This window comes from Ceratina calcarata, unplaced genomic scaffold (assembly GCF_001652005.2).
Source record: "Ceratina calcarata isolate Rehan_Ccalc_2016 unplaced genomic scaffold, ASM165200v1 scaffold209.2, whole genome shotgun sequence".
NCBI classification, from domain to species: Eukaryota; Metazoa; Arthropoda; class Insecta; order Hymenoptera; family Apidae; genus Ceratina; species Ceratina calcarata.
The window spans coordinates 75,304-100,325 of record NW_017142569.1 but is presented as its reverse complement, the minus strand read 5'-3'; the positions used below and the strand labels follow the sequence as shown (position 1 = coordinate 100,325).

Genomic DNA, 25,022 nt, shown 5'->3' with positions numbered 1-25,022 from the left:
ATGACGAAAGTAACAACTGCACACGAATGGAAGGAAAAGGGCAATGCAGAATTCAATAAGAGCAATTGGTCAGAAGCCTTAAATTGTTACACAAATGCACTAAAACTTGAGAAAGAAGATAACTCTGAGAAAGCAATATATTATAAAAATCGTGCTGCTGTGTATTTAAAACAGGAAGAATATGATAAGGCAGTGAAAGATTGCGACGAAGCCCTTAAAATATGTCCAAACGATCCTAAGGCGTTGTTTCGTAGATGCCAAGCTTTGGAAGCATTAAAAAGATTTGAAGAAGCATATCGTGATGCCAGGTATATCATTTCTGCTGATCCCACTAATAAGGCGATTCAACCTATTGCTGCAAGGCTACATGAAATTGTACAAGAGAGATATAAAGAAAGTTCTCGTGTCAGTGCCAAGGTTTGTACATCAAAATTACTTTACATATACTAACTGATTTTATATGACGTGAAACTAAAAAATTATAGTGGTCAATTACATACAACATTTTCACAAGATAATGTTTTTCAATGAGATACTGTGTTTTATCAGTAATTATTCTTTTTTGTAGGTATCACAAATGATGAACATAGCTTTCGAAGCAAATAGTGATAATGAAAAACGGGAAACAGCAATGAACAATTTGCTTGTTCTTGCCAGAGAAAGAGCAGGAGCAGAAATTATGTTTAAGGAAGGAATTGTTAATAAAATAACGCGGATATTGAAACTTGAGAAAAACGATGAAATAGTGACAACTGGTATCCGGATTATTGCCGAGTTGTGTAAAAATAACATTGATAGAACAAAGAGTATCATAAAAGACATTGGTATACCGTGGTATTTAGAAATGATTAACAGTAAACTCACAGAAAGAGTGAATGCTGCTCAGTATTGCCTACAGGTTTGTAAATGAATCAAGTATTAAAAAATATTATGTTCCATTAAAACAAAAAGATAATTTATAACTGTATGTTACAGACTGTACTGAACACATACAGCGGTATGGAGAACAAACCAGAGTCGAAACCGATCAAAGAATTATGCGATAAATATAACAAGGAAATAGATACTATTTTATCTTGCTTATTATATAGCGTAACAAGTAGAACAATTACTGGATTGGCTAGAGATGCACTCATAGAACTTGTTATGCGCAACATTCATTACACCGCCTTAAATTGGGCAGAACGACTAGTCGATCTTCGTGGTTTGCAACGTTTAATGGAAGTTGCGAGTGAACTTGAAGAATTTAAATATGAATCCTCAATGGATATTACACCGTCCACTAGAACTTTAACAAGTGTATGTCTTGCAAGAATTTATGATAATATGTATTACGATGCAGCGAAGGAGAGATTCAGAAATGCCATTGATGAATATGTTAAAGATAAACTACTTACACCAGATATTGAATCTAAGGTAATAAGTTGTTCTTTATTACATTCTTTTTATTAATCTTGCAACAATAATTGTGTAACACTCTATGTTATATTTTACTTTAATTAGGTCCGCGTTGTAGTCGCTATAACAACCCTACTGCTTGGTCCACTAGATGTGGGAAATTCGATAATTGCTAAAGAAGGTATTTTGCAAATGATACTTGTTATGGCAGGAACGGATGACGTACTACAACAAAAGGTTGCTTGTGAATGTATAATCGCCGCTGCATCGAAAAAGGATAAAGTTACTGCGATTGTTAATCAAGGCGTGAACATATTGAAGAAATTGTATCAGTCGAAAGACGATTCTATTAGAGTACGCGCTCTGGTAGGATTGTGTAAATTAGGTGGTTCAGGTGGTACAGATGCTACGATCAGACCATTTGCTGATGGAGCAACGAAGAAATTGGCCGAAGCTTGTAGAAGATTCTTAATCAATCCTAAAAAGCAAAAGGATATGAGAAAGTGGGCAGTGGAAGGATTGTCGTATCTTACGTTCGATGCCGAAGTTAAAGAGAAAGTGATTGAAGATCGCGAAGCGATTCAGGCAATGATAGAGCTAGCTAAAACTGGAGATCAGTCTGTAGTTTACGGTGTTGTTACTACATTAGTGAATTTATGTAATGCTTACGATAAACAAGAAATTATACCAGAAATGATTGAATTGGCAAAGTTTGCGAAGCAGCATATACCGGAAGAACATGAACTTGATGATCCAGATTTTGTGAACAAAAGAGTAATTGCGCTAGCTAAAGCTGGTGTAACGTCTGCGTTAGTTGCACTTTCTAAAACAGAAAGCCAGAACAGCAAAGAATTGATAGCGCGCGTGTTTAATGCGATTTGTAGTCAACACGAAGTACGGGGGATTGTCGTTCAACAGGGTGGTGCAAAAGCACTGTTACCATTAGCGTTAGATGGTACGGAGAAAGGAAAGAAACAAGCATCGCAAGCTCTTGCCCGTTTAGGAATTACAATAAATCCGGAGGTCGCATTCCCTGGTCAAAGAATAATGGAAGTAGTTAGACCATTCATAAATCTTTTAAACCCCGAATGTAGTGCTCTTGAGAACTTTGAAGCTTTAATGGCTTTATGCAACTTGGCTGGTGTTAACGATGCTGTTAGGAAGCGAATTTTGAAAGAAGAAGGTTTCCAGAAGATTGAAAGCTATATGTACGAGGATCATGAAATGTTGACGCGTGCAGCCACGCAAGTTGTAAATAATTTAATGATGTGCGAAGACACGATAAAGTATTTCGAACAGGAGAATGACAGAGTGAAATATCTGGTCATACTTTGTCAATATGAAGATCTAGATACAAGTATAGCAGCAGCAGGAGCATTAGCAATGTTAACATCAGCTAGTGTAAAAGCCTGTTTCAAAATTTTCGATTCAAAAGAATGGTTGGAATCACTACGCTATTTATTAGCTAATCCAAATTCTGACTTACAACATAGAGGCGTCGTAATTGCTTACAACATGATGAAAGGTGCTGTAGATGTTGCAGCTAAGTTAGTGGAAACAGATGTAATGGAGATTCTAATGGCTCTTACAAAAGACGAAGCAGTTAAAGATAAGAGGATAAAAGACCTAGCTGCGAAAGCATTGGAAGCTGCAGCAGAATGGAAACTTATTCGAAAATATGAAAATGAACAACAACCATCGCAATCGTCACAGAATACGGATAATTTAGAGAACGTCGAATGATAAGCATACAAAGCAAATAAATAAACACTTAGTTTTCCTAATGATATGTACTTCATATCACAAAGTGCCTAAACTGTGTGTTCAATTTTATTTTTTATTGTATACAATGTAATGAAAAAGGACCGGATATTTAAGTATCTTCTTTTACGTGTAGATAAGTTGTTAAAATGTTGCATTTATTAACAGTTTAAATATTGAGTAATGTTGATGTTGAAAGGAGTATATAAAAATTATTTATTTGTGAAAAATTTTAATTATTTATTTGTAAAAAATAATAAATCTCTGTATACATGTTGTACACATGTGTACAACTTTCATAACATGCAATATGGAATTGCATTTTTATAAATTTTTAACGATATAATTTTATGACAATATGTTCAGGCTATGTAATAAGAAAATTTTGATCATAAAAATATGTATTACATCTTCAAAAATGGATGATTTAAGGCTTGATCCGCAGTGATACGCGTTTTGTAATCTAAATCTAATAATTTTAGCAAAAGATGATAAGCTTCCTTTGGAAATTGGGTGCTCGGCGGTACCTTAAAATGTTCAATAAGTTCTTTTTAATATAATATTCTTAGTAATGTCTCATTTAACGATATAGAAAATATACTGCAATTCTCTGTTAATCAATTTATAAATAAAAAGTAAATTATATATAAAAATACCTTCTTATACGTGTCATGATCTGTACTATCTAATGAACACTTATTTCTTTTTTGTAATTTCTGACATAAAGATATGATATCAGTCTCTGGTATATCTTCATTGAAAATAATTTTTTTTCCTGAATTGTAACAAAAATATTCGAAGTATAAAAACTAAATGAAATTATAAGTTGAAAAAAGAGAAAAGAAAAGAGAATATGCCACAGAACATAAATTACAAAGTAATTTATACCTAATTTACGTGCACATTGCTGCATTTTATTGGATCCAAATATAGTTGTTATTTCTGCTAAAGCTGTACAGTCGTCGGGTGAATGAAAAAACGGTTGGGTACCACTTAGAATACACAACATCATCACTCCACTTGCCCAAATGTCGATAGCAGGCGTTTGTGAAGCATGTTTCAATAGAACCTCAGGAGCACGAAAGCCTGGCGTACCAGCCCTTGGAGCTGTTTGCTCTGGCCTTAACATACATACCGAACAAACTCTTGGTTTTCCAAAACAATAACAGCTTTCTGCATCCTTTTTCTTCGTTTTAAAAGAAAAGTTTATGCTATTCTAAGATGATATTAAAAAATGTTAAGTAAATTTTGTGCACGTAAATACTTATTACAACTGTAAATAATTAACATTTTACCTCATCTACTCTCTTTCGCTTAACAGTTGGTATTTCAGAATTGGTTAATTTAACATTGCTACACCTCTTTTCTTCTACATACTCTTGAGCTAATCCAAAATCAACTAACAAGTATCTGTTACAGGATAGAGAGTTAATGTATTACGTGTCTACAAGCTTATATTAAGCTTCTAATAGCTTATATTTTACCTTTTATTGCACCTATCATATAAAAAGTTACTGGGTTTAATATCCCTGTGTATAATATTAAATTTATGAACTCTCCGCAATGCAGTTAGTAATGCTATCATATACTCCTTTGTTTCTTGAACAGTCAACTCTTGCACATATTCCTATTGAATATATATTATTACTCCTCTGCTCTAACTTTTAATCAATTGACAGTACATAAGGGTAAACAAAACATTTTACCGAAAATTTATCATGTCTCATATACGGCATTACAAATACTACGGTTTCAAAGTTTCGTAAACATAATTCTAATCCAACTACATAATCTTTTCCACTAAAAGAATTAATTCTATTTATTAATGTATAAAATGTAATAAATATTATTGCAATAAAATAATACTGAAACTTACCCAATCTGCTGCATACATTGTAATTCTCGTTCTATTTTCTCAGGATGTCTGGTAGGAACTAAATGTTTTAATGCAAATTTTTTAGAACCATCAGATGATTTTAAAGTTGCTAAGTACACAGAACTGAAAGTTCCTTCTCCAACCTTCCCATAAATATGAAATAAATCTTTCACCAATGGTATAGTATTTTGAAAAACATCATTTTCTGTAATTATATGTTATTAAGTTACATCTTTATATTCTGACTTTTATACATGAAAGTCTTTACCATCATTATCCTCTTCAACCTGAGTATTTTTATCCATAACTTCTCTCATTTACAGTAACTGAACAAAGTAATCGAACAGCTCGGCTTTATTTTCATAAATTAACAACTTCGGTGCTTAACTTCAGAAACAACTGTCAGTCACGTGCACGATGTAAGCAAGTAAGCATTGTAATAACCTGGCAACCAGTGGATATTGGCGCCATTCTAAGTTAAATGTAAATATTACGAATTATTATTGTAACATTACAATATGAGATAATAGATCATTTTTAATTTGGAAATGTTTATTTATTCTCTCTCCACATTTTCCTACTATTATCTCGTAGCTACGTCTTAGGTATTTATGATTTGTATGTATGAGAATCAAGGGGCGCGGTAGCAGTAGGTACATAGCAGCCCGAAGGCAAGTTTGAGTCCCGTCAGGTGGCTGCATACTTTTAAATTCGACATGTTAAATTTCTTTCGTGAATATTAATTGTTTCCTTTGTACTTTCTTATTGTTTTAAGGTCTTTAATACAGTTCCATAGACTACTTTACAATGCGTAACAATTCTTATGTAAAAAGATGAATATACAGTTTGAAAATACTGTTCAGTATAGAAAATGTTTTCAAATATTTTTCATTTGGATTAGACAGAACTTCCGCTACGGTAGTTTCGAACACCGGGGAAGCTGGGGGAAGCTATCAGTCCCCGAACGGAAAAACGCGAATTTAAAACAAATTCGTGTGTGAATTAGTTGTTTGTTCCTAAATAATAATAAAATAGTTATATATAGTAGAATTAGTCGTAGAGTCTCGATTCACGTTGTGCCATGCGCGAGTGTAAAAGAGGTTTACGAAAAGTACTTAGTCGTTCAGGTACCGGTCTCATTCAGAATACTTCGACGCAATCGTATTTTTTTCATACGAGATTACTATTCTAGTATCGATTATATATAGAGTGGAAAAGTGTAATTCTATCAGTTGCGCGAATTTTGTCAGTATGTATTCAAAATTAACGGAGAGGTATGCTTTGCGGCGGATTTTTAGGAGAGACGGCACCATTTCGATTATAGATCTTCCACACATGTAAGTATGTACATTTCTTATCAGTTACATTCAATATTCATTAATGTATCCTTATTTGCATCCAATATACATTAACGTATTAAAATGGATAAGAATAATGACTAGTTAATCAATGGCACAATCTTAAAAATTATTCGTATTGATTGAAAAACTAAGGAGGGAGTTATTAGTGAAACCCAGAATGTAAAAAACCAATATCTTTATTTTTCGGTATAACAAAACGATGTTCTTAAAATGATCCTCGTTTTTTGTCGAATAAAGAAACGAAGTCTCGTTAACGAGTTTACTGAAGCGTTTTCTTCACAAAACGACTTCTTTGACTTACCAAAACTAGATTGTTACTTTGATTTCTCTTTGAATTCCTCATTACGACGATCTGTACAATATGTACATATTTAATTAATACGATTGTATTCCGATCCTGCGAAAGGGGCAGGCTACACGTACGTACAATAAACATCAGATGCTTTAACACTTAGAAAAGGAACTGACATTAATACTACAGTCACAGACTGGTTACATTAAGGTTGAAGACATACAAAACATTGACAATGATTTCAGAATGATTGCAATGATTAATTAACGAGCATTTTATCTGACAGTTATCATGAATAAATAAAGCATTCAATGTCAAACTATTAGAAATATAAGTTTCAATTAATACAGTCTTAATGAATAACACGTTACGTTCTACTCCTCTTCTGAATACTCGGTAATAGTTTGTTCTTTCTTAAATAACCCTTCCAGTACTCTACGGTTCGCAGATTTAACATGCCGTTGATTTGTTCTATAGTTCGATCTTGAAGCGGTGCAGAAGGGACCCATTTCACTGTGTTCGCTATCACGGTATCGAATTTGTGTCGCGACAAACTCAATAACGCTGAGAAAACACCTTCTTTCTGTTCGTCCGATCCTAAATAGTCATTAAATAAAAATTATATTCGTTAAATTTCGAAAATTCGTAAGAAATTTACCTTCGCCAGAGTTAATTAGGTCGCACAATTGTGCCACTATTTCCCCAACCAAATTGTCGTTATCTTCTATTGGAAATGTGCGCATCAGGCTGCCTGCAAAAAACATTAATAGTGTTACTGAAAAAAATGCAATCTAAATAGATATTTCTTTTATCGTGTGAAAATTGTAACAGACTCATATTTTAATATTTCGTATATTTTTAAACATGACAAACATTCTTATATTTACTGTCGATACCATTTTCTTATTAGTGCATAAAATCCGCTGTCTAGAGATTAATTTATCAATTTATCAGACTCGATGCTTACCAAGTAGACAAAATGCTCGATAACTACTCGGAAGTTTCTGCGTAATAATCATCGGTAGTAGACCGTTCTTGATAATATTTTGATACGTCCACGGGGTACCTTCCCTCTTTGCAAGTAGTATAATCGCCGTTTCTATTTCGATATCGCATTTTTCTGCAAAATAAATTCGTTCGAATCGGTCAAGCTCTATCTCTAATAAAGAAAATGGGACATTCTTACTTGGCAACAGCGTTAGAAGCTCGCTCAGAATTTCAGTAGACACGGATCCCATTGGATATTTGTAGTACACCGATAACAAATTTTTCAAGGAATTAAGTTTCGGAAAATTTGTGGCCTGTATCGACATAATTATATGTGCCATACATTTGAGCAATGGTCCTATAAACGAAATTACATATAAGAAACAGATTAAACTTTAAATTAAAAAATCTTCAAATCCAAGACGTGTACATACTAGAATTCGTTTCATTATTTGGAAATACTTCTGGCCAGCTAGTGAGTACTACGTATAAAACGGGCACGGCGTTAAGTCCCAAACAGTACAAGGCATCGCAGCAAAACATTCTTACTCTTTCCCGGTCCTTTTTAATCCGCGCTATAACCGTGTACACTCTAGATAAGGACTCTATAACTGATTTCTAAATGAATTAAAATAATTAATTAATAAATCGAACTTATAGACGTATTAGAATAATGAAAGACGAACGTACATGTAGAGCCTGACTAAGCCTGAATAATTTGTACTCTATAGCGGCTTGAATCAATTGAAACACCTCGGATTTCTGTTCTCCCAGATCGAATAATAACGTTACAATTTTCTGCTGCGTTCTGGTCATTAATGGTGCGGGCGGTGTGTGACTTTTGTCCAAGGGTTCCGGATGTTCCATTTCCATGCTTAAAAACTCTACTACTCCTTTTGCTATGATACGAGCGCTAATCGTAGATTTCAATTTTTCAATCACATCCCAGTGCACGAAGGTCTGCCAATCGCTACTTGCAAGCCTTTGTAATTGTTTTTTCACGAATTCATCCACTACATGAACCCGCTCAAGTACCTTCTGCTTGTTTTTAGTTTTATTTGAATTATAATTTTTAGTAACATGCTGCTGCAATCTCATCAACGGAGTCTGTATAATCTTTGTTTCACAATTTGTGTTAGAATCTTCCTTGTCAACGGCGATATCATTAATTGTCTCAGAGTTAATACTTGTTTTCCTTACAGCAGGAATTTCCGACGTATGCGACGAATGTTTGTCGTTCGATCTCTGTTCCGGTTCTTGAACTTTGCTTATATCTAAAGAATTATTTGCAGTCGTGGTCTCGATTAGTTCCATTCCGTCCAAGTCTGTAGTATTGTCTCTTTTATTCTCTGCGTCATTAAACGAATTTGCAGTCTCAGAAATCATTGGAACAGTATCCTTTACAATATTCTCAGTGTTAGAATTTACTGTATCTTGGTCAGCACGATTTTCCGTATCATCCAATATACTTAAATCGCGATTTTCCGTATCATCCAATATAGTTGAATCACGATTTTCCGTTTCATCAAATATACTTAAATCACGATTTTCCGTATTATCTAATATACTTGAATCGCGATTTTCCACATCATCCAATATACTTGAATCACGATTTTCTGTATCGTCCAATTTATTGAAATCATTATTATCCGACCTATTTTGAATATCGTTTTTCACAATTTGTACCAACCGTTTGCTCATGTGTGATGACTTTTGTTCAGTTTTGGGCACGTGTGCTATGCGAAGCTTCTTCTTAGGCACGTATTCGTCCTCGTTACTACTCTCTGCAAATAATTCTTTTACGAGACTTTCCTTCTTCTCGGTACGAGAACTTTCCTTCTTCTCGGTACGAGAACTTTCACTTACATTTCGGTGTTGCAAAGTTTTCGGGCACGTTTCTACTTTACTAGTCTTCTTTAAGCTTCTTAGTTTCTGTAATAATTTTTTCCGGTTGTCAGACTTCTTCACTTCCCCAGATTCAAATTTTCTCTTTCGCGTGATCCTTGTACAAATAAGATCATCATTCTCAATTTCTTCCACTCTATTATCGTGCTCTGTATGTGCTATACGTTCATTTTCTTTTATTGACATCTCCATTGTATTTTCTTCGATGGATTTATCAGACTCTGTTAAGTTTGATGCAACTTTTATCACAGGCTTCTTTACAAGTGTAGATTCCATATTTTTGGTACAATATGATCTCCGCATAGAGGACATGGTCGTTTCTAGATTTCTTAATTCTGTCAAATCCATATCTGATTCAGGTTGCATAGAATCTGATAGTATACCCGAATCGGTCTCGCCTCCTACCGATTTACCACACTCTAGCCTGTTCGTAGGTTCAACATTTGAAGACGAGGATGGTTTTACGCGTTGCATGTCTTCAGATTCTAAAGTATCATAATTAAACGGATCGGTGCATGCATCCGAGTTACTGTCCAATTCTTCTAAATCTTCAATAACGATCGGTGAACTGTCCGATTTATTTCGCTGTTTGGTCTTCTTAAACCTTTCAATAGAATTGGAACTTAGATCAGTCCTCTTCATAACCGATTCAACATTCCAAGAGTCAGAGTGCGTATCTTTTCTTTTCGTTCTAGATTTCGATCTCTTGTCATCCATGTCAAAGTTCTCAATTCCTCCGTTCTTATAAAAATCAGTCATTGCTTTCCACAGCTCGAGAAGGTTGTTTGAGTCGTGTCCGTGACGAGAATTCGAATGATAATTATAAGTATTGTTCTGCTGGGACTTCATCTTGCTTAATTTCTTTTCTAACAAGGATACCTTCGCCTCCAATGTATCTACTTTTGTTTGGAACCAGGGAATAATCGCCAACGACGACGCGATCGTGGCTATACTTTGAGAATGATTATTTAGATTACTGTTATTCGTGTTTGCCATCGGTGTCGAACCGGTATAATAGGGCACGTTTTCAGCTCTGTACTCGTCGGTATTTGAACCTGAAAATAAATTACCCGTTACTTAAATCTATTATATATAAGGTAATAATATATTATAATATTTATAACAATATATAAGGTAATAATAGTACAAAGGTAAATCATCTTACCCGTTGATACTTGTAATGGTCTTATCGGTGGGGATGGAATTCTTTCGATAAGCTTTGGGCACGCCCTGGATATTACCCTGCATATTTTTTCTACGGGTGGTGGTTCCATGAGAATTTCACACTTATTGCAGTATATAGGATATACGTTATTTTTCACGTTATAACATTCGTCGGTCAATATACATTTGTCCACCAGTTCCGGTTTTTCGATCACTGCGTCTTCAATCGGTTCTGTATTAACTTCAGCATCTTTATATTTCGGTTCTGTAATCAAATTTAATTCTCCATAAATCAAATCCAAAAATGTTTTCTTTAACTTACTATTTTCATTCTCCACTGTATGCCTCTTCTCGATCTTCTTTATTTTTGTGTCATGCAGCTTTCTAGCACTCTTTAACTCCTGTTCTAATTCTTTTACCTTAACTGCAATCGAAAGTAGAATTCTTTAATATGTTTAACATATTTAGATTTACCTTGCATACCTTGAAGCGAAGATTTCTCTAAATCATACTGTAGCATTTTATCATTTTGCTTTCCTTCTATATCTTTTATTTTGCATATTAGTTGCTGTATATGCTGTTCGTCAGCTGCTGCTTTTACAGTATGGTCCTGGTTTTGTGTGGTCAGAGTTTCAATATCCTTCTTGTATTCTGTATTTTTCTACAGATGAGATATCGATTCAGATATTTCTCTCAGTTTGAGAATTTCAGTAACATGTTTATTTTTTTACTTACAAGTTCCAACTTTATAATTTTTGATAACGTGGAGTTATGAGTACAAGTTATTTTATGTACTTGACTCTTCGCTGCAGCCAGATCGTGCTTTAAACGCTCGCATTCTTTTACTTTATCATTGTATTGCTTGATCAATTCGCTAATAAAGAAATTAGTTTTTATTAACAATAATTATACAAGTAAGAGAAAACAATGCCAATTAAGATTTCAATCAACTTACTGGCTCTCCGAAATTCGTTTCTTTAACATGATACATGTTTTTGTCAGTTTATGTAAATCAGGAGGATCTTCCTGTAAATAAATTCATAAATTCGGTATCTGTGGTAAATTTAAATAAAAATTTGTAATCAACGCTACGATTAAACTAATAATAGTTAATTAACAATTCATTTCAATAGTTATGAAGAATAACAGAATATGCACGAAGGGATGGAATCATGTTTAACACAATGTTAGATTTTCGTAGTTCAATATGAAGTGTTTTATTAAATTTTAAATATCATTTATTTATGTATTAGTAGAGAGTACAATTCAAAATTTAAACTAACCTAACTATTAGATACTATCTTTAATTCGAAGTAAAAGTTGTCGAAAATGGAATACTTACTTCGGCGGTTTCACTTGTTGTTAAATTCGGAAGACTGTTGTCCATATTAAAGAAACTGACAAGTAGTATTACTTATTTTAAAATTGTTTGTATTTCCGACCGCCGATGAAGGACCACGTTTTATGCGGCGTTCGTTGGTTTCATGTTTACGACTGCTTGCGGCTGTTAAAAATGTTGAAGCCGTAGAATCCAGGGACCCTAGCAACAGCAACCTGTGTCTATCGGTTCCGATTATGTATGTATACATTGGTAGGATGCAAAAAATTCAAATTTCGTATTTCTTCAGCTACTCGTTAATTATTTTGATGCTAACAGAGAACGTTACAAACAAAAGTTATAGCTCTCACTGTTAGCTACATACTATTACATATAATAGTCTATAAATAAGAACTTGTAAAACTAAATAACATTATTGTAAATTTCAATAAACTCTTATAAACCTTATTTATTTTACTGATCTGAATTAAATGAAACACAAGAAGGCTCTATCTAACGAAGACTGTTTCAAGTTTCATTATATCTTAATCGATTAAGTCAGTACTTAAAAAAACTATGTAGCCTGAATACAAGTGAGCGCCTGTATCTGAAACGATCAGGAAAGATCTATTTTAATTATATTAAGCAAATGCATCCAGATATCTTAATGAAGAGACACTTAAATAGATCTTTTCTGTGCATGTCTTTAAAATGTCAAAATCATAACGCAATATAATCGGATATATCGGATTTTTGTGCTATCGATGTCTGCTTCTATCGTAGAAAAAGATACATCTTTCTAACTTACGTATCAATTTATTCCTCATTTACATCTCATTAACGTAATAAGGCATGGGGGTTCTAGTAGTGACTGCGCACTGTGCTCCCCATGAACACCTTGGTAACAACGATAACAAAAGGATTTTCTCCGCTTGAGATCGATGATAAATTACGTTGTAACTGAGATCCAGTTATGAACAATGTTTAATTGTTAATAACTAATGAATTACCCTCGGAAGCAATTCGTCTTATTTTAATGCCTTTAAATTGTTCCTATCAGTAGTCCAGCACCCTGACCCCTGTGTATATATGTGTATATATACATATATATATATGCAACTGAACATCTATTTCCATTATGGTCATTGCTTTCTAATGCTATGTTTCGTTTACTTCCCATGCCTGCGTAATAATATATATAATATATAATTTACATTATATATATATAATATATAGTTAATATTATATATAATAATATACATTATAAATCCGAATGGCAGAAATCGCACCACATATATACGTTGATCCTACTCATAAAATGAAGCTACACTATTTTAAACTTACATCTATTTCGTGACTCATAACAGTGTAGAACATGATCTTTGCTCCACAATCGATACAAAACAATAACGTTATCACGGGATGAGTAATTCATCTACGAAGTTGCCCATAAGAGATTGTCGATCTACTTCGCTATTTGATGAATCATCCATTATTTGCACCAAATATTTTTACTATGTAAAACTACTCAAAACGATTTCCGACCACTTGGCATGCACACATGCAAAAATTACATTTTCATTATGCATTGCCAAGAGAGTAGAGTTGGTGCCAACTTTCCTTATAACGACTAAACAAAATATTTTAACGAATAACGATTTTGTCATTTACAAAGAAATCATTTATATTTCTGGGAACTCTAGCTTTGATTTAAGTTTCATTCATTAAAATCTGCGCAACGGAACTGGAAATATAAAAATTCTTCATCTCGATCAAAGTGTCAGATTTCAGAATTTTAGTTGTGGTTTATTTATATTGCAATCGAACTCAAATATTGTTGTACATGAATTATATTCTATATAAAGAAGATGTCCAATTTCTACTCACTGGCTTAATTTTAAGATAACATAAAATGATATATCAAAAATTGCTGAAAATAAAACTCAACTAATGCTAAATCTGCATACGTAACAAAGTAATCAGAAAAGACTTACAAACGCGCGTTGCACCGATTTAGAAGAATGCTTTTTGGGAAAACGGCCAAGCCTAAGGCCATTGCTGGGGCCTGGTTTTATATGCATAATAACGACTACTTTTTTTCTTCTGGACTTTTCTCGTTTTCTTGCAAATAGGAAGATACGCTATTGATTAGAGATTGGGACGTGAACAAAAATTCCAACAATTACCTTTTCCCATTTTATATCAATATTATTGTGTTCGTCAGGATTTCAAATTTGAAGCTTTGAGAGCAGCTCAGAGATACATACTTAATTCAAGACCGTGAATTCAGAATAGCTCTTTCTATATAAATTAGATTAAATCGTAGAAGATTAAAATTGTTTACATCTCTCAAATTGTCGACGTCGAATAGAATTATTCATCGCACTAACACTAATATAATTGTTACATGTGCGTCTGGCAAGTGGGTCGGGAATCGTTTTTGGTAGCTACAAACCAAGATTGAGAATCGCTGGAACGTCTTCTGCTGCGCATCAATGCTCGAACTGTCAAAAGATCACTCGGCCATCATTCGGCTATCATTACTGTCCGTGATAGAATTGCTCGTAGCGGTAGCTCATACCAGTTTTGCGCGAGATAAAAATTCGTATCCAGTGTATTGTCGGATCGTGGACAGCAGTAGCGATTAGTCAGCGGCGGCTTCTGACTAGCGCGGTGCATAGTTGCATCTCCGAAGTTGACGGGCTGACGTCGGTACACGAAGGTGCAAATGACTACATGTCAAAGCCAGTGAGCGGCATACTTTGAGTGTACCAATTCTACCGGTGGAGCTGGATATCCTCCGATCGCGATAAAAAATGTTGGCGCTCATCAATCGGATTCTGGACTGGTTTAAATCCCTCTTTTGGAAAGAGGAGATGGAACTCACCCTTGTCGGCTTGCAGTACAGTGGCAAGACCACCTTCGTAAATGTTATTGCGGTACGGGCATTTGCATACTGCTACCGCGATTCAACGATCCATATTCTTATCCTCGATGCCGTTTGACGAGACTCGCAATCAACTCGCGCTCGTACGTGCTTTGAATCGGTCAAATTCATCGGAATAAGAGTACAAAACGTGTGTCGTTTTGGTTAGATTCTATACCCCGTTCGAGTTAACTAATGAAATCTCGCACCCGCCCTAACGCATCTCTGCATAAAATATTTGGGAAACTTTCCTCTTTAAATCCCGAAGCAAGTCTGTCGCTTCGGAATAATTAGTGGGGCATGATTTGCCAGCACATTTTCCGTATTCCATTGTTCGTGTGTCTTTTTCAGTCGGGACAATTCAGCGAAGACATGATCCCCACTGTCGGCTTCAATATGCGTAAAATAACGAAAGGAAACGTCACTATAAAAGTGTGGGATATCGGAGGACAACCGAGGTTTAGATCTATGTGGGAAAGATATTGCAGAGGCGTGAATGCAATAGTGTACATGGTCGATGCAGCAGACTCGGAAAAGATAGAAGCGAGCCGCAACGAGTTGCACAACTTGCTAGACAAACCTCAATTATCTGGTATACCGGTACTGGTTCTTGGTAACAAAAGGGACTTACCTCATGCTTTGGACGAGAACGGACTCATAGAAAGAATGTACGTCTATCACTTGGAACAGGGAAGTGCAACCAGTGATTAACAACACTAACGCACGTCATTTATTTTTCAGGAACTTGTCGGCAATTCAGGATCGTGAAATTTGTTGCTACAGTATTTCCTGTAAAGAGAAAGACAATATCGATATAACGTTGCAGTGGCTTATAGCACATTCTAGAAGTGGTGTTCGTTAATACGTGTATTTAATTTTATGTTCTTATACATTCTTATCAAGAGAGCCCAAGATATTGATAGAACGGGGATCAAACATGCGTCGGAGTGTTCAACAAATGATTTTATTCCGGATTGATTAATCGATTGTCGTAGATGATTTTCTTTTTTTTTTCTAAATTTAAGTCCTAGCTGTTGTATATTCAATCGTATCATGGAAAGTTTAATGAATGATAAAAAAGAAAAAATATGCTTAAACCAAATACGCTCATGGGAATGATAACAAAGACACATACATCCTGCAAAGCACCTTAGACCTAAGCAACAATTTTTTATATTGCGTTTTTAGATAACCAGTTTAAGTGCTGTTATATTCTAACTTAAAACCATCAGGAGACGGAAAAACAAATAGCATTTAACGATTAATGTAGAGACGATGGTAGATAGTACGAATACAGGCGCAAAATAATATCAATTACCATATAGTACACATTTTCGGAACTATTTAATGAAGATTAATTAAATCACGGCATAGAGGATATGAACAATTGATTGCTATATGTACACAAATATTGTGCTGAGTAAACTTGTATAATTAATGATGAATTATTAACAATATTATACCAATTTATTATGATCCTTTAAACATGACAATTGTGTTATGTATATACACACACACATATATATATAAAAGAAGAATAAAACGATGTAATCCATTTTTTAAATGGAAGCTTGCCTTTAAACAAATTTTTATTAGTAAAAAAGATATGAATAAAATGTATCTTTTTCAAACAGTATCAGATTTTTAAGCTATTTAGTCGATTATTTGAGAATCGATTCATTCGCCTAAGGTTGATTCGTGTTGGGTACAGCTGCCAAAAACGATTCCCGACCCACTCAGCATGCATACATGCAATCATTAATACAAGTGCTATGAATATCTCGTCTGTTCAACATTTGACAGCTTGACAGATACTTAAAAACAATTTGACCTTTCGTTCCGATTTAATTTAATTTTCTTACCGAAATATAGAAAAATGTATTCTAAGTCCTCAATATCTTAAATTAAATCTTAGACTTTATAATCTAAGTTTTAGATTTCAAATCCTAATGAAATGACAGAATGATAATGAGATATGAAGAATAAATATTTGAACTCGATTGAAATACAAATGAATTCTAATTAAAATTCGAATTAAGATCTTAGCTACAAAGTTTGCTACCTAGCAGTTTATTTCAGTCTGAATTTTTCTGAAACTCAGTCATTTTAGTCAATAAGAAAAAAGATTTTTATACCAGAAAGAAAGTTTCTCTGTTTATACTTAATTTTGACGAAACATGATTCATCAAATGAAATCTCGAGATGTCAGAAATGTAAATTAACTCTTTAAAAAATGATAAAATCGTTATTTTTTAAAATATCTTATCTAATCGCGACAAAGAAAATGGGCATGCATAATGAAAATTTAATTGTTGCATCTGTGCAGTGTGTATGAACGGCACGTGGGGGTCAGGAATCGTGTTGGACACACACAGCACACATTAAGCTTACTGAGTCCTGTTTCTGTACATTGTTTGTGTATAACGTGAGATTTTAGTTGCAAGTGAGAGAATTAAAAACAGAATAAAACGTTAACATGCCGTCGACGGCCGACGATGACCCTTACGCGTACGCAGCGAAAGGGGCATTAAAATTAAAAAATGATCAAGGCATATGTAAGAAGTATGTATATGACAGATATTTGTAGGTTAACTTAAAGTGCATCAGGTTTGACAGTTATCGAACAATTAACAATATTAATATTAATCGCTTGAAAATAGGAAGAAAAATAAAGAAGGTAAAAAGAAGAAATTGGTGGAAATGACGAAAATTGTAGAGGAAGAGAAACCTAAGACCACAGAAATCAAGCGTACGAAAGCTGAGATAGCTTTTCAGAAGATGCAAGAAAAAATGGTAAGCTGTTATTTAATCGAGAAGACTTGTAGAATATTTTTAATTAACTTCTCAATCTTACTTATAGCAAACTGAAAGGATAAAACAAAAGGCTTCGATGACACATAAACAGAGGGTAGAAGAGTTCAATCGACATTTGGACAGCTTGACGGAACACTTCGACATACCTAAAGTCAGCTGGACAAAATAATTTTCTCTTATCTCACAGTTTATTCGTAGATATTTAATTCAGGTATAAATTTAAAATTGTACTTTATTTCAAACATGTTTACAAAAACAATAGTAAATATCAAATATTGTAAAAAGTAGAAATTAAAATGGACGCAATTTTAAAACTTATCCTTAAACATTTGATTACAATAAAAATGAGATTTCATATTGTAAAAACACATTTGTTCGTTATAATGTGATAAAGGCACTTAGTAGTTTTATCATACACTTTTGTTTCGATATATAGTAGAAATCTATAATATAAAATCGACATAAATGCATTACGTATTTACGATGTGTTAGTTGTTGTACGAATCTAATAAACTTTATGTACACTAAATGGACGGACTTAATTGTGTCAGATCGAAAGTATTGCTAAACTGTATATCTAGTTAATTCTAATAAAATTCTTAAATGATTATTGCGATAAAACTATGTGTGAATCGCAAATATACTTCTTACTATATAATTTATGGTAAATACCGAGAGTATGGACAGATACGAGGAAGAAACCTTTACACCTCCACCTCCGTAATGGAATACTTGTACAAAATTCTCGGTTACTGCCCAAGGATTAGTCCCATCATCAAAATACATGGGACATTGGTCGCGTTCTCTTTCATATTCCTAAAGTAAAAGATTTCATTAGAAATCTTTGCATCGAGTCATATTCCGGGACATACGGAAGAATTTTATTACCTGCATCTCTAATGCAACCGCGGCCCCTTCAGTGTAATTACTGCTTGTAACATCTTGTTTAAGATCGCAAAACGGTCCGATAGCTTGAGACATCAAAACTTTGTTCAGATCTGCTCTCTGATAAACCCAGCAACGATATTTACTAAAGGGATCTAACTCGTCGAACGTTATTAAATACGACTTTAAATTTTCTTTCCAAAACCCAATACATTTCATCTTGTAATCCGGCAGACCTATATTTCAGAATCAAATTTGGAATATTCAACCTTATTTAAAACTTTATGCGATAATTTCAACTTACTGTAAATATCTACGGGTCTTCCTAAATGATCTACCGACAAGCAGTAGGTTTCGTCGATAGCTATTTCCTTTTGATCGGTATCGCATACGGAGAAGTCCGAGATATTTTCCTTGCAATAAATATTCGGACGAGGAGACAACGTGACACCTCCCAAAATTCTAGTTTCAAACAAGACATCTCCTTTCTGTATAAACTTATATTTGCCAGCCACTGGACAGCGTACTGGCACAGGGTTCCTAGCTGGAAGTATAAAAAAGTCTGTGACAAACGATCCTAAGATACTCGAAAGATATATTATACTGACCTAGAAGTAAATCATACTTCCAAGCCTCCTTATTAGGAAACTGAACCCAAGAGCATACAGTATGAAAATCATCTTTAATAACGGCAAGACCGCGACGATATCGAATGATATTGTGATGTCGACGTACAAAATCGAAACAAACGTAATCTTTTTGGCTAAAAATAAAAATCAATTAATAAATCAAGTATTTGTTTGATCATATTAAATATTCGTACCATCCGTCGACAGTTAATCTAGCCATCATCACCCTGGTATCTCTCGACTCGCGGCACACATAAATTGTACGCCTGTATCGACCTTCGTCTGGATAATAAGTTTCAATTATATGAGTCTCATTGATGAATACGTCTGCATCGATGTTGGCAGTGTTTATCCATTGTCCGCTCATATCTTCCGGTAATCTGCAACCTGGTTCTACTACTTCTGCTTTAACAGGCGTTACTCTTAAACGTTCTGGGCTTTTTTCAACTGTCTTTAAAGTGTTGCACTCGGCAGTGATAGATACACCGATGTAAAGATCGTCGTCACGATTTTTTAAGAAACATCGATATTTCTCATCCTTCCTCGATTCCTTCGTGTTCGCAACTGCGAAAAAGTGATTTTTATCCACGAACCAGTCTCCCAAGCAACTGTATTCGACAACTGAAAGATAGTACAGTTAGAACAGTAAAAATTGCGACAAAACTCTGATTGAGTCAACGATAATTACTTCCGTCGAAGGTATTCTTCATGCCGGTACACTGTTTGTAAGTGATATTGAATTTCTGATTTGTTATCAAGAATTGCGTTCCTGCAGTTTGGCATGATCTAATTTGTGCACCGGGATGATTACATTCTCCTGTGAATCTAAATCGATTCTGTAACAATAAAGAAAAGAGTTAACTTCATTTTTATAGAAGATCATTACACAATACGTACCTGATAAGCAAACTGCCAAACACCTTCGAGAGAAGATCTACAATTAACAGGTACATAATTTTCTGAGAATAATGTTATCAGTTGTTGATCTGGTCTCAATCCTCGACAAACGTTATCCACTGTGGGCTCGATACCATTAGGCAAATTGACACAATACGCTGCAATTTAGAAATAACGATCTCGTAACGTTACTAATTCTTTTAACTATTACAACTATTTTACCTTCAAGCTTCTCCAAGACGTTCACTGTCCTAACGATCAATTTAACACAGTGATAGCACTGCTCGCTCTTAAAAATAAATGTGTAATTTACATGATATTCCTCCAGCATATCGATGCAATATCCACGATCAGTCATCGTCTCAGCATTTATTTCTGTTAATGTGTTTCTCCCATTTTCCCAAGAGAACCATGATCCTCTTATAACTAATGGTATTTGGCAAGATTCTTGGACGGAATACGTAACTGAAAGGTGAATAATATTTCGGAAGATTTGATAATTGAGAAAATCTTCATGATTCGTATTTTAATAAATTAAGCTACTCTGTAGCAATTGTAGACAAACAACAATTGATACATTCTTAAATTTGTTAAATTGTTAATACTCACAGTGGCATATGAAGTAGAGAATACATAATAGTAATCGCAGTTGCTTTGCCATGTTATCATAAAATTAATATAAACGACTGTAATTAAAGAAACAATTAATTTTAATTGTGATTCATTATACGAGGAGGGTGGAACGTTTACTTCAGTTTACTTCCAACGCCCATCCTAACTGATCCTAACTGTGTTTTCGTGTGCTGCCATCTCAAATAGAATGTTTTCCTGTTGAACTCGATACATTGAGCAACATGGAGCAACATTGAGTACTGTTGCTGTTGAGTACACACAAGTACACAAGATATAAACGAGAAGGAAAATCTGTAATTATCCAAAAATCGTACAGAGTGCCTATACATAAAAGTGTAACAGCATGTAACAGTCACTGACAATGTTCGGTTGTCAGTGATTGTTTGCAACAGAAGCATCGAAGTGATGGACAGGTATTAGAATCAGGAATTCACAAAGTACACAGCGAAATAAAATATGAATCAATTATTATTTACAGTAACATTTTCCTATATGTACGTGCAAAGTCACACTTCCACTCTGGTCACTTTCATCCTTCCTTGCAAATTTGAGTAAATAAATCAAAAATTGCATTTCTAGAGACGTGAGATAAAATGCAACAAGCAGGTCCAAAGGAATCCTTTTATCCAATTTCAATACTAAACGTAAACATTGGATGTTCAGAATGCACATGCAGTTTTTCACATTTATAATATGAAAATACGTCATTTCTTTCTTAGTGCATTATGTTTACTTTCGCATTTCACGTTGTGTAGAATTGTGACCAAGTGATGTGCATATGCACACATAACATCGTTTTCTTAATGCATAAAATACGAATAATTTACTAATATATCTCAGAGATTCTCTTTTACACCTGATATTTTGTTTGGATAGCAAATTTTGTATGTGGTAGTCTCATTTTCGGAAATGTGAAGATTTAATTTTATTTCGCATTGTATCGTTTGTCCTTATTTTTCATCACTATCGAATTTTATTTATAATTCTGTTAGTGAGGAAATTATGTCGGACCATGGATTGTCCTTAGAGGAAGCACCAGTCTCTCCAGATATGTTCAACGATGAAAACATGACAAGTAACCCTTTAACTTCTGACGATTGTAAGATATATTAAACAAATCTTCAATTTCTTTTCTCCTCGAACTTTAATTATGATCATCGATTATATTCGTCATCATCTATTTTATCTTACTTTTGAAGCAAGTTCCTTGTCAATCGATATAAATGAACCAGAACCTCTGAACAATGTTCCTGAATGGAAAGGTGTAAGTATGGATGAAATATATAAAGGAGCAGGTGTGTACGGTTCCCAGGAGTTGCCACCTATTTCTCCTTCCGAGTCTCACGCAGTATTAATATCGGTAAGAATGAAATGAAAGTAGAATAGTTTCACCAGTACCTATCTCGAGGTGTCAACTTAAAGATTGTTCTGTACAGTTACCAATGCCTGTACATGGAGTACCAAAACCATATCCTGCGCATCCGGTAGACAAATGGTCTCCAGACTATGTACGAATGCCATGCTCAAAGCATAGTATGTATCCAATAGACGAGGTAAATAAATCAAACATGCTACATGAAATTCGATCTTATGAATGAATATAACAATTGCCTCCACTCTTCGTTAAAGAACGGATCTCGTCGTTGTCAAAATAGATGGGAAATAATCCAACAGGCATTGATCCAGAATTTTGTTTCAACTCACCAACTAGAAGCTGCAATACTCTCTTACAATCATTTGTATGCGCAACGTTGGGACTTTAGCACGTTACATATTTTCTTCTCTGAGGTAACATTTTTAAATCTCTTTTAGATGAATATTGGATATCCTGACTGTGCGATAATATTAAATTGAAGGTACTCGATGAGGAAGAAACACGGAGTTTCTTCGATACGTTGTTGCCAAAAATGGTTCAACTTGCTCTGCAACTGCCTGTTTTGGTAACTGGTCCAGTGCCCCTTTTAAAGCGTCACACTAATCGAACCATAAGTCTTAGCCAGTTACAAATAGCCTCATTGCTTGCTAACGCATTTTTCTGTACATTTCCAAGACGTAATTCAACTAATCCGCAATCTGAATACGGAAGATATCCACACATCAATTTCCAAAAGTATTTTTTTATCTAATTACGTACAGTATTTTATTTAATCGCTGAATTCTATGAATAAGATTGAAAGCAAGCAGACACATTTCTCTGATTAATATGAAGACTCTTACAGATTGTATTCACAATGTAGAGGAAGAAACTCTAATAAGCGTGGATCGTTAATGGAGAAGATAAAATGTATTTTACATTATTTTAGGAGAGTAACGTGTAAAGGTGTGTACATTGCGACTTGTTTAACAAAATACCAATATTTAATTGTTACAATTTTCATAGAGCAGCCCCGGAAGGTGTAGTTACAATACAACGGCGTTATATTCCAATCTCGAACTGCCCGAAATGGGAGGAACAAGTACAAACACTTTTACCGTTACACATTACCAGTAGAGGTACGATAGAAAACGGGAAAGGACTCCTGCAAGTAGATTTCGCTAACAAGTACGTCGCACACTCGTAATCGGTATTGTATAAATTAGATTTGTTATTGAAAATAATTAAAAATAATCAGGTTCGTAGGTGGTGGTGTTCTCAGCCGAGGATGCGTGCAAGAAGAAATAAGATTCGTGATCTGTCCAGAATTGCTTGTAACGATGCTCGTTGCGGAAGAACTAGACGATACCGAGGCGTTGATTGTTTGCGGCGTTGAACGATACAGCGAATGCAAAGGGTATAGCAAAACTTTTCAGTGGGTAGGAAATTACGACGACGAGACGCCTCGGGACAGTAGCGGAAGGCGATTGACGTCTGTCGTCGCGATCGATGCTCTCCGTTTTACGTATCCGCAAACGCAGTTCAATATAAGTAATATACGAAGGGAACTTAACAAGGTTGAACATCTATTTCAATCAAAACATAAATTAGGTGAATCCGTTACGAAGTAATTGCAATTTTTGTAGGCCTATGTCGGATTTGTCGGTTGCGAAAGGAGTTGCAGAACAAATCTTCCGGCTGTTGCGACTGGGAATTGGGGCTGCGGAGCTTTTCGGGGAAATGCTAAGCTGAAAAGTTTGTTACAATTGATGGCCGCGGCTGTAGCCGGTCGATCGATTGTATATTTTACTTTCGGCGATACAAGCTTACGAGACGATGTTGCCGAGATGTATATGCATCTTGTGAAACATGAAATAAGTATAGGTATGTGTTGAGACGTAGTAAAGTATGAATTAATAAAAAGAACCATTAATTATATTGCATTTTAGCTACTATTTTCCAATCGATGGTACAATACCAAGAGTATGTATCAAATAGAAATGCGGATTTTTATCGTTTCTTGTATAATCGAATTAAGAAAGAACCGCCTGCTCAATATTGTCATGAGTCAAGTATGAAAAGTTGCTCAACCAAGCCTTTTAGGAAAAAAGATAGTCCTAATAATAAAGAGAAACGCTCTTACGTGAGTAAACATCAAGAAACAGAGGAAGAAAAAATACAAAGCTGGTTGTGTGGCGTCGATGGAGACGCCGATAACGAAAGGAAAACTGAGATTCGAAACGAAGATGCGGTAGGAGTCTCGGAAATGGACAGTACAAGGAAAGGCAAAGAAGAAAATTCTGATAGCGATAATTTGGAGAAGAAGAAGAAACCTTCTCTGTGGGAATTGTTAAATGATACCGGAGGCGCGCAAGTTAAAACGTCCCAAGAACGTCGATCCGCTCTTGAATTATTTGATACAACGCTGGACCGTGCATCTCATCAAGCGGATAATTGTAGCCAATCGATTAAAGAGGAGACCTGTCAATCAAAATCTATGGATAAGCAAAGTACGCACGAGTCGCTCCAAAGTTCGAACGAAAAACGTCAGTCTTCTACAAAGAAATCTGAACAGACAAAGATTTCGAACTTTTTCCACCGAATAAATTAAATATTTCTTTTACCCAAACACGTTTGAAGATAAAATTGTAGATAGGTGCAATTTGTATATATTGCAATAATGAGAAGGAATAAAGAAGTGATTAATTTTGCAAACGTATCCTACTTTTATTAAGAGAGTTCTATCAATAATAGAATTAATAGAATTTGATGACATTTGGTATACTGGTAGGCTAGTAATTACGAATAAATTATTAAACAAT

The 25,022-nt window shown here is 34.6% G+C and overlaps 7 protein-coding genes across 18 annotated transcripts; 4 read left to right on the top strand and 3 right to left on the bottom strand.

The window, feature by feature from the left end:
- Positions 1-3,187, top strand: unc-45 (unc-45 myosin chaperone). The gene is made up of 4 exons (XM_018019868.2): positions 1-417; positions 569-898; positions 976-1,416; positions 1,504-3,187. The coding sequence occupies exons 1-4, from the start codon at positions 1-3 to the stop codon at positions 3,139-3,141; spliced, it is 2,826 nt and encodes a 941-aa protein (XP_017875357.1). The 3' UTR covers positions 3,142-3,187.
- A 64-nt stretch (positions 3,188-3,251) lies between these two features.
- On the bottom strand, positions 3,252-5,684 carry LOC108622165 (cell division cycle 7-related protein kinase). Of its 2 annotated transcripts, XM_018019869.2 has the most exons (8): positions 5,304-5,683; positions 5,036-5,240; positions 4,866-4,959; positions 4,644-4,786; positions 4,455-4,569; positions 4,048-4,375; positions 3,816-3,934; positions 3,252-3,686 (listed from the first exon to the last, which is right to left on the bottom strand). In XM_018019869.2, exons 1-8 carry the CDS (start codon positions 5,350-5,352, stop codon positions 3,564-3,566), a joined length of 1,176 nt encoding a protein of 391 aa, XP_017875358.1. In that variant the 5' UTR covers positions 5,353-5,683; the 3' UTR covers positions 3,252-3,563. The 2 variants fall into 2 exon arrangements, with proteins under 2 accessions (XP_017875358.1, XP_017875359.1); XM_018019870.2 differs by lacking the exon at positions 3,816-3,934 and having other exon boundaries at positions 5,304-5,684.
- An 872-nt stretch (positions 5,685-6,556) lies between these two features.
- Positions 6,557-14,606, bottom strand: LOC108622172 (uncharacterized). Of its 10 annotated transcripts, none has more exons than XM_026811287.1 (14): positions 14,518-14,606; positions 13,407-13,535; positions 12,087-13,244; positions 11,700-11,770; positions 11,480-11,618; positions 11,228-11,405; positions 11,067-11,168; positions 10,746-11,009; positions 8,366-10,635; positions 8,110-8,293; positions 7,875-8,033; positions 7,656-7,808; positions 7,347-7,439; positions 6,557-7,285 (listed from the first exon to the last, which is right to left on the bottom strand). In XM_026811287.1, the coding sequence occupies exons 3-14, from the start codon at positions 12,129-12,131 to the stop codon at positions 7,056-7,058; spliced, it is 3,888 nt and encodes a 1,295-aa protein (XP_026667088.1). In that variant the 5' UTR covers positions 12,132-13,244; positions 13,407-13,535; positions 14,518-14,606; the 3' UTR covers positions 6,557-7,055. The 10 variants fall into 10 exon arrangements, with proteins under 10 accessions (XP_026667088.1, XP_026667082.1, XP_017875365.1 ...); XM_026811281.1 differs by having other exon boundaries at positions 12,087-12,669; positions 12,871-13,244; positions 13,407-14,542; XM_018019876.2 differs by having other exon boundaries at positions 12,087-12,298; positions 12,871-13,244; positions 13,407-14,542.
- On the top strand, positions 14,594-16,433 carry Arl8 (ADP-ribosylation factor-like protein 8). Its single transcript, XM_018019880.2, has 3 exons — positions 14,594-15,001; positions 15,340-15,656; positions 15,730-16,433. Exons 1-3 carry the CDS (start codon positions 14,879-14,881, stop codon positions 15,848-15,850), a joined length of 561 nt encoding a protein of 186 aa, XP_017875369.1. The 5' UTR covers positions 14,594-14,878; the 3' UTR covers positions 15,851-16,433.
- Positions 16,434-17,333: 900 nt separating this feature from the next.
- LOC108622148 (protein FAM32A) lies at positions 17,334-18,423 on the top strand. The gene is made up of 3 exons (XM_018019837.2): positions 17,334-17,550; positions 17,649-17,781; positions 17,849-18,423. The coding sequence occupies exons 1-3, from the start codon at positions 17,465-17,467 to the stop codon at positions 17,969-17,971; spliced, it is 342 nt and encodes a 113-aa protein (XP_017875326.1). The 5' UTR covers positions 17,334-17,464; the 3' UTR covers positions 17,972-18,423.
- udt (protein undicht) lies at positions 18,409-21,016 on the bottom strand. The gene is made up of 9 exons (XM_018019836.2): positions 20,823-21,016; positions 20,436-20,678; positions 20,214-20,371; positions 20,005-20,152; positions 19,511-19,937; positions 19,296-19,450; positions 18,992-19,231; positions 18,691-18,923; positions 18,409-18,618 (listed from the first exon to the last, which is right to left on the bottom strand). The coding sequence occupies exons 1-9, from the start codon at positions 20,872-20,874 to the stop codon at positions 18,424-18,426; spliced, it is 1,851 nt and encodes a 616-aa protein (XP_017875325.1). The 5' UTR covers positions 20,875-21,016; the 3' UTR covers positions 18,409-18,423.
- Positions 21,017-21,033: 17 nt separating this feature from the next.
- On the top strand, positions 21,034-24,915 carry LOC108622157 (poly(ADP-ribose) glycohydrolase). Of its 2 annotated transcripts, XM_018019856.2 has the most exons (11): positions 21,034-21,259; positions 21,839-21,945; positions 22,046-22,206; positions 22,283-22,399; positions 22,476-22,634; positions 22,703-22,956; positions 23,066-23,166; positions 23,232-23,388; positions 23,459-23,777; positions 23,847-24,084; positions 24,150-24,915. In XM_018019856.2, the coding sequence occupies exons 1-11, from the start codon at positions 21,252-21,254 to the stop codon at positions 24,809-24,811; spliced, it is 2,283 nt and encodes a 760-aa protein (XP_017875345.1). In that variant the 5' UTR covers positions 21,034-21,251; the 3' UTR covers positions 24,812-24,915. The 2 variants fall into 2 exon arrangements, with proteins under 2 accessions (XP_017875345.1, XP_026667090.1); XM_026811289.1 differs by lacking the exons at positions 21,034-21,259; positions 21,839-21,945 and having other exon boundaries at positions 22,122-22,206; positions 22,283-22,379.
- Positions 24,916-25,022: the final 107 nt, after the last annotated feature.

Excerpts from the sequence above, each read along its gene's own strand:
- LOC108622148 (XM_018019837.2), top strand. The coding sequence starts at position 17,465 with ATGCCGTCGACGGCCGACGATGACCCTTACGCGTACGCAGCGAAAGGG. Across the intron at positions 17,551-17,648 it reads GATCAAGGCATATGTAAGAA|GAAGAAAAATAAAGAAGGTA; the intron begins GTATGTATATGA and ends GCTTGAAAATAG. Across the intron at positions 17,782-17,848 it reads AGAAGATGCAAGAAAAAATG|CAAACTGAAAGGATAAAACA; the intron begins GTAAGCTGTTAT and ends TCTTACTTATAG.
- LOC108622165 (XM_018019869.2), bottom strand. The coding sequence starts at position 5,352 with ATGAGAGAAGTTATGGATAAAAATACTCAGGTTGAAGAGGATAATGAT. Across the intron at positions 4,376-4,454 it reads AGCGAAAGAGAGTAGATGAG|AATAGCATAAACTTTTCTTT; the intron begins GTAAAATGTTAA and ends ATATCATCTTAG. Across the intron at positions 3,687-3,815 it reads ATCATGACACGTATAAGAAG|GTACCGCCGAGCACCCAATT; the intron begins GTATTTTTATAT and ends GAACATTTTAAG.
- Arl8 (XM_018019880.2), top strand. The coding sequence starts at position 14,879 with ATGTTGGCGCTCATCAATCGGATTCTGGACTGGTTTAAATCCCTCTTT. Across the intron at positions 15,002-15,339 it reads CCTTCGTAAATGTTATTGCG|TCGGGACAATTCAGCGAAGA; the intron begins GTACGGGCATTT and ends TGTCTTTTTCAG. Across the intron at positions 15,657-15,729 it reads AACGGACTCATAGAAAGAAT|GAACTTGTCGGCAATTCAGG; the intron begins GTACGTCTATCA and ends TTTATTTTTCAG.
- unc-45 (XM_018019868.2), top strand. The coding sequence starts at position 1 with ATGACGAAAGTAACAACTGCACACGAATGGAAGGAAAAGGGCAATGCA. Across the intron at positions 899-975 it reads CTGCTCAGTATTGCCTACAG|ACTGTACTGAACACATACAG; the intron begins GTTTGTAAATGA and ends TGTATGTTACAG. Across the intron at positions 1,417-1,503 it reads CACCAGATATTGAATCTAAG|GTCCGCGTTGTAGTCGCTAT; the intron begins GTAATAAGTTGT and ends TACTTTAATTAG.
- LOC108622172 (XM_026811287.1), bottom strand. The coding sequence starts at position 12,131 with ATGGACAACAGTCTTCCGAATTTAACAACAAGTGAAACCGCCGAA. Across the intron at positions 11,010-11,066 it reads TACAGTGGAGAATGAAAATA|AACCGAAATATAAAGATGCT; the intron begins GTAAGTTAAAGA and ends ATTTGATTACAG. Across the intron at positions 7,286-7,346 it reads CCTAATTAACTCTGGCGAAG|GATCGGACGAACAGAAAGAA; the intron begins GTAAATTTCTTA and ends ATGACTATTTAG.
- LOC108622157 (XM_018019856.2), top strand. Across the intron at positions 21,946-22,045 it reads CCCTTTAACTTCTGACGATT|CAAGTTCCTTGTCAATCGAT; the intron begins GTAAGATATATT and ends TTACTTTTGAAG. Across the intron at positions 23,778-23,846 it reads TACGAAGGGAACTTAACAAG|GCCTATGTCGGATTTGTCGG; the intron begins GTTGAACATCTA and ends CAATTTTTGTAG.
- udt (XM_018019836.2), bottom strand. The coding sequence starts at position 20,874 with ATGGCAAAGCAACTGCGATTACTATTATGTATTCTCTACTTCATATGC. Across the intron at positions 19,232-19,295 it reads GAAGTATGATTTACTTCTAG|CTAGGAACCCTGTGCCAGTA; the intron begins GTCAGTATAATA and ends TTATACTTCCAG. Across the intron at positions 18,619-18,690 it reads CGGTTGCATTAGAGATGCAG|GAATATGAAAGAGAACGCGA; the intron begins GTAATAAAATTC and ends CTTTTACTTTAG.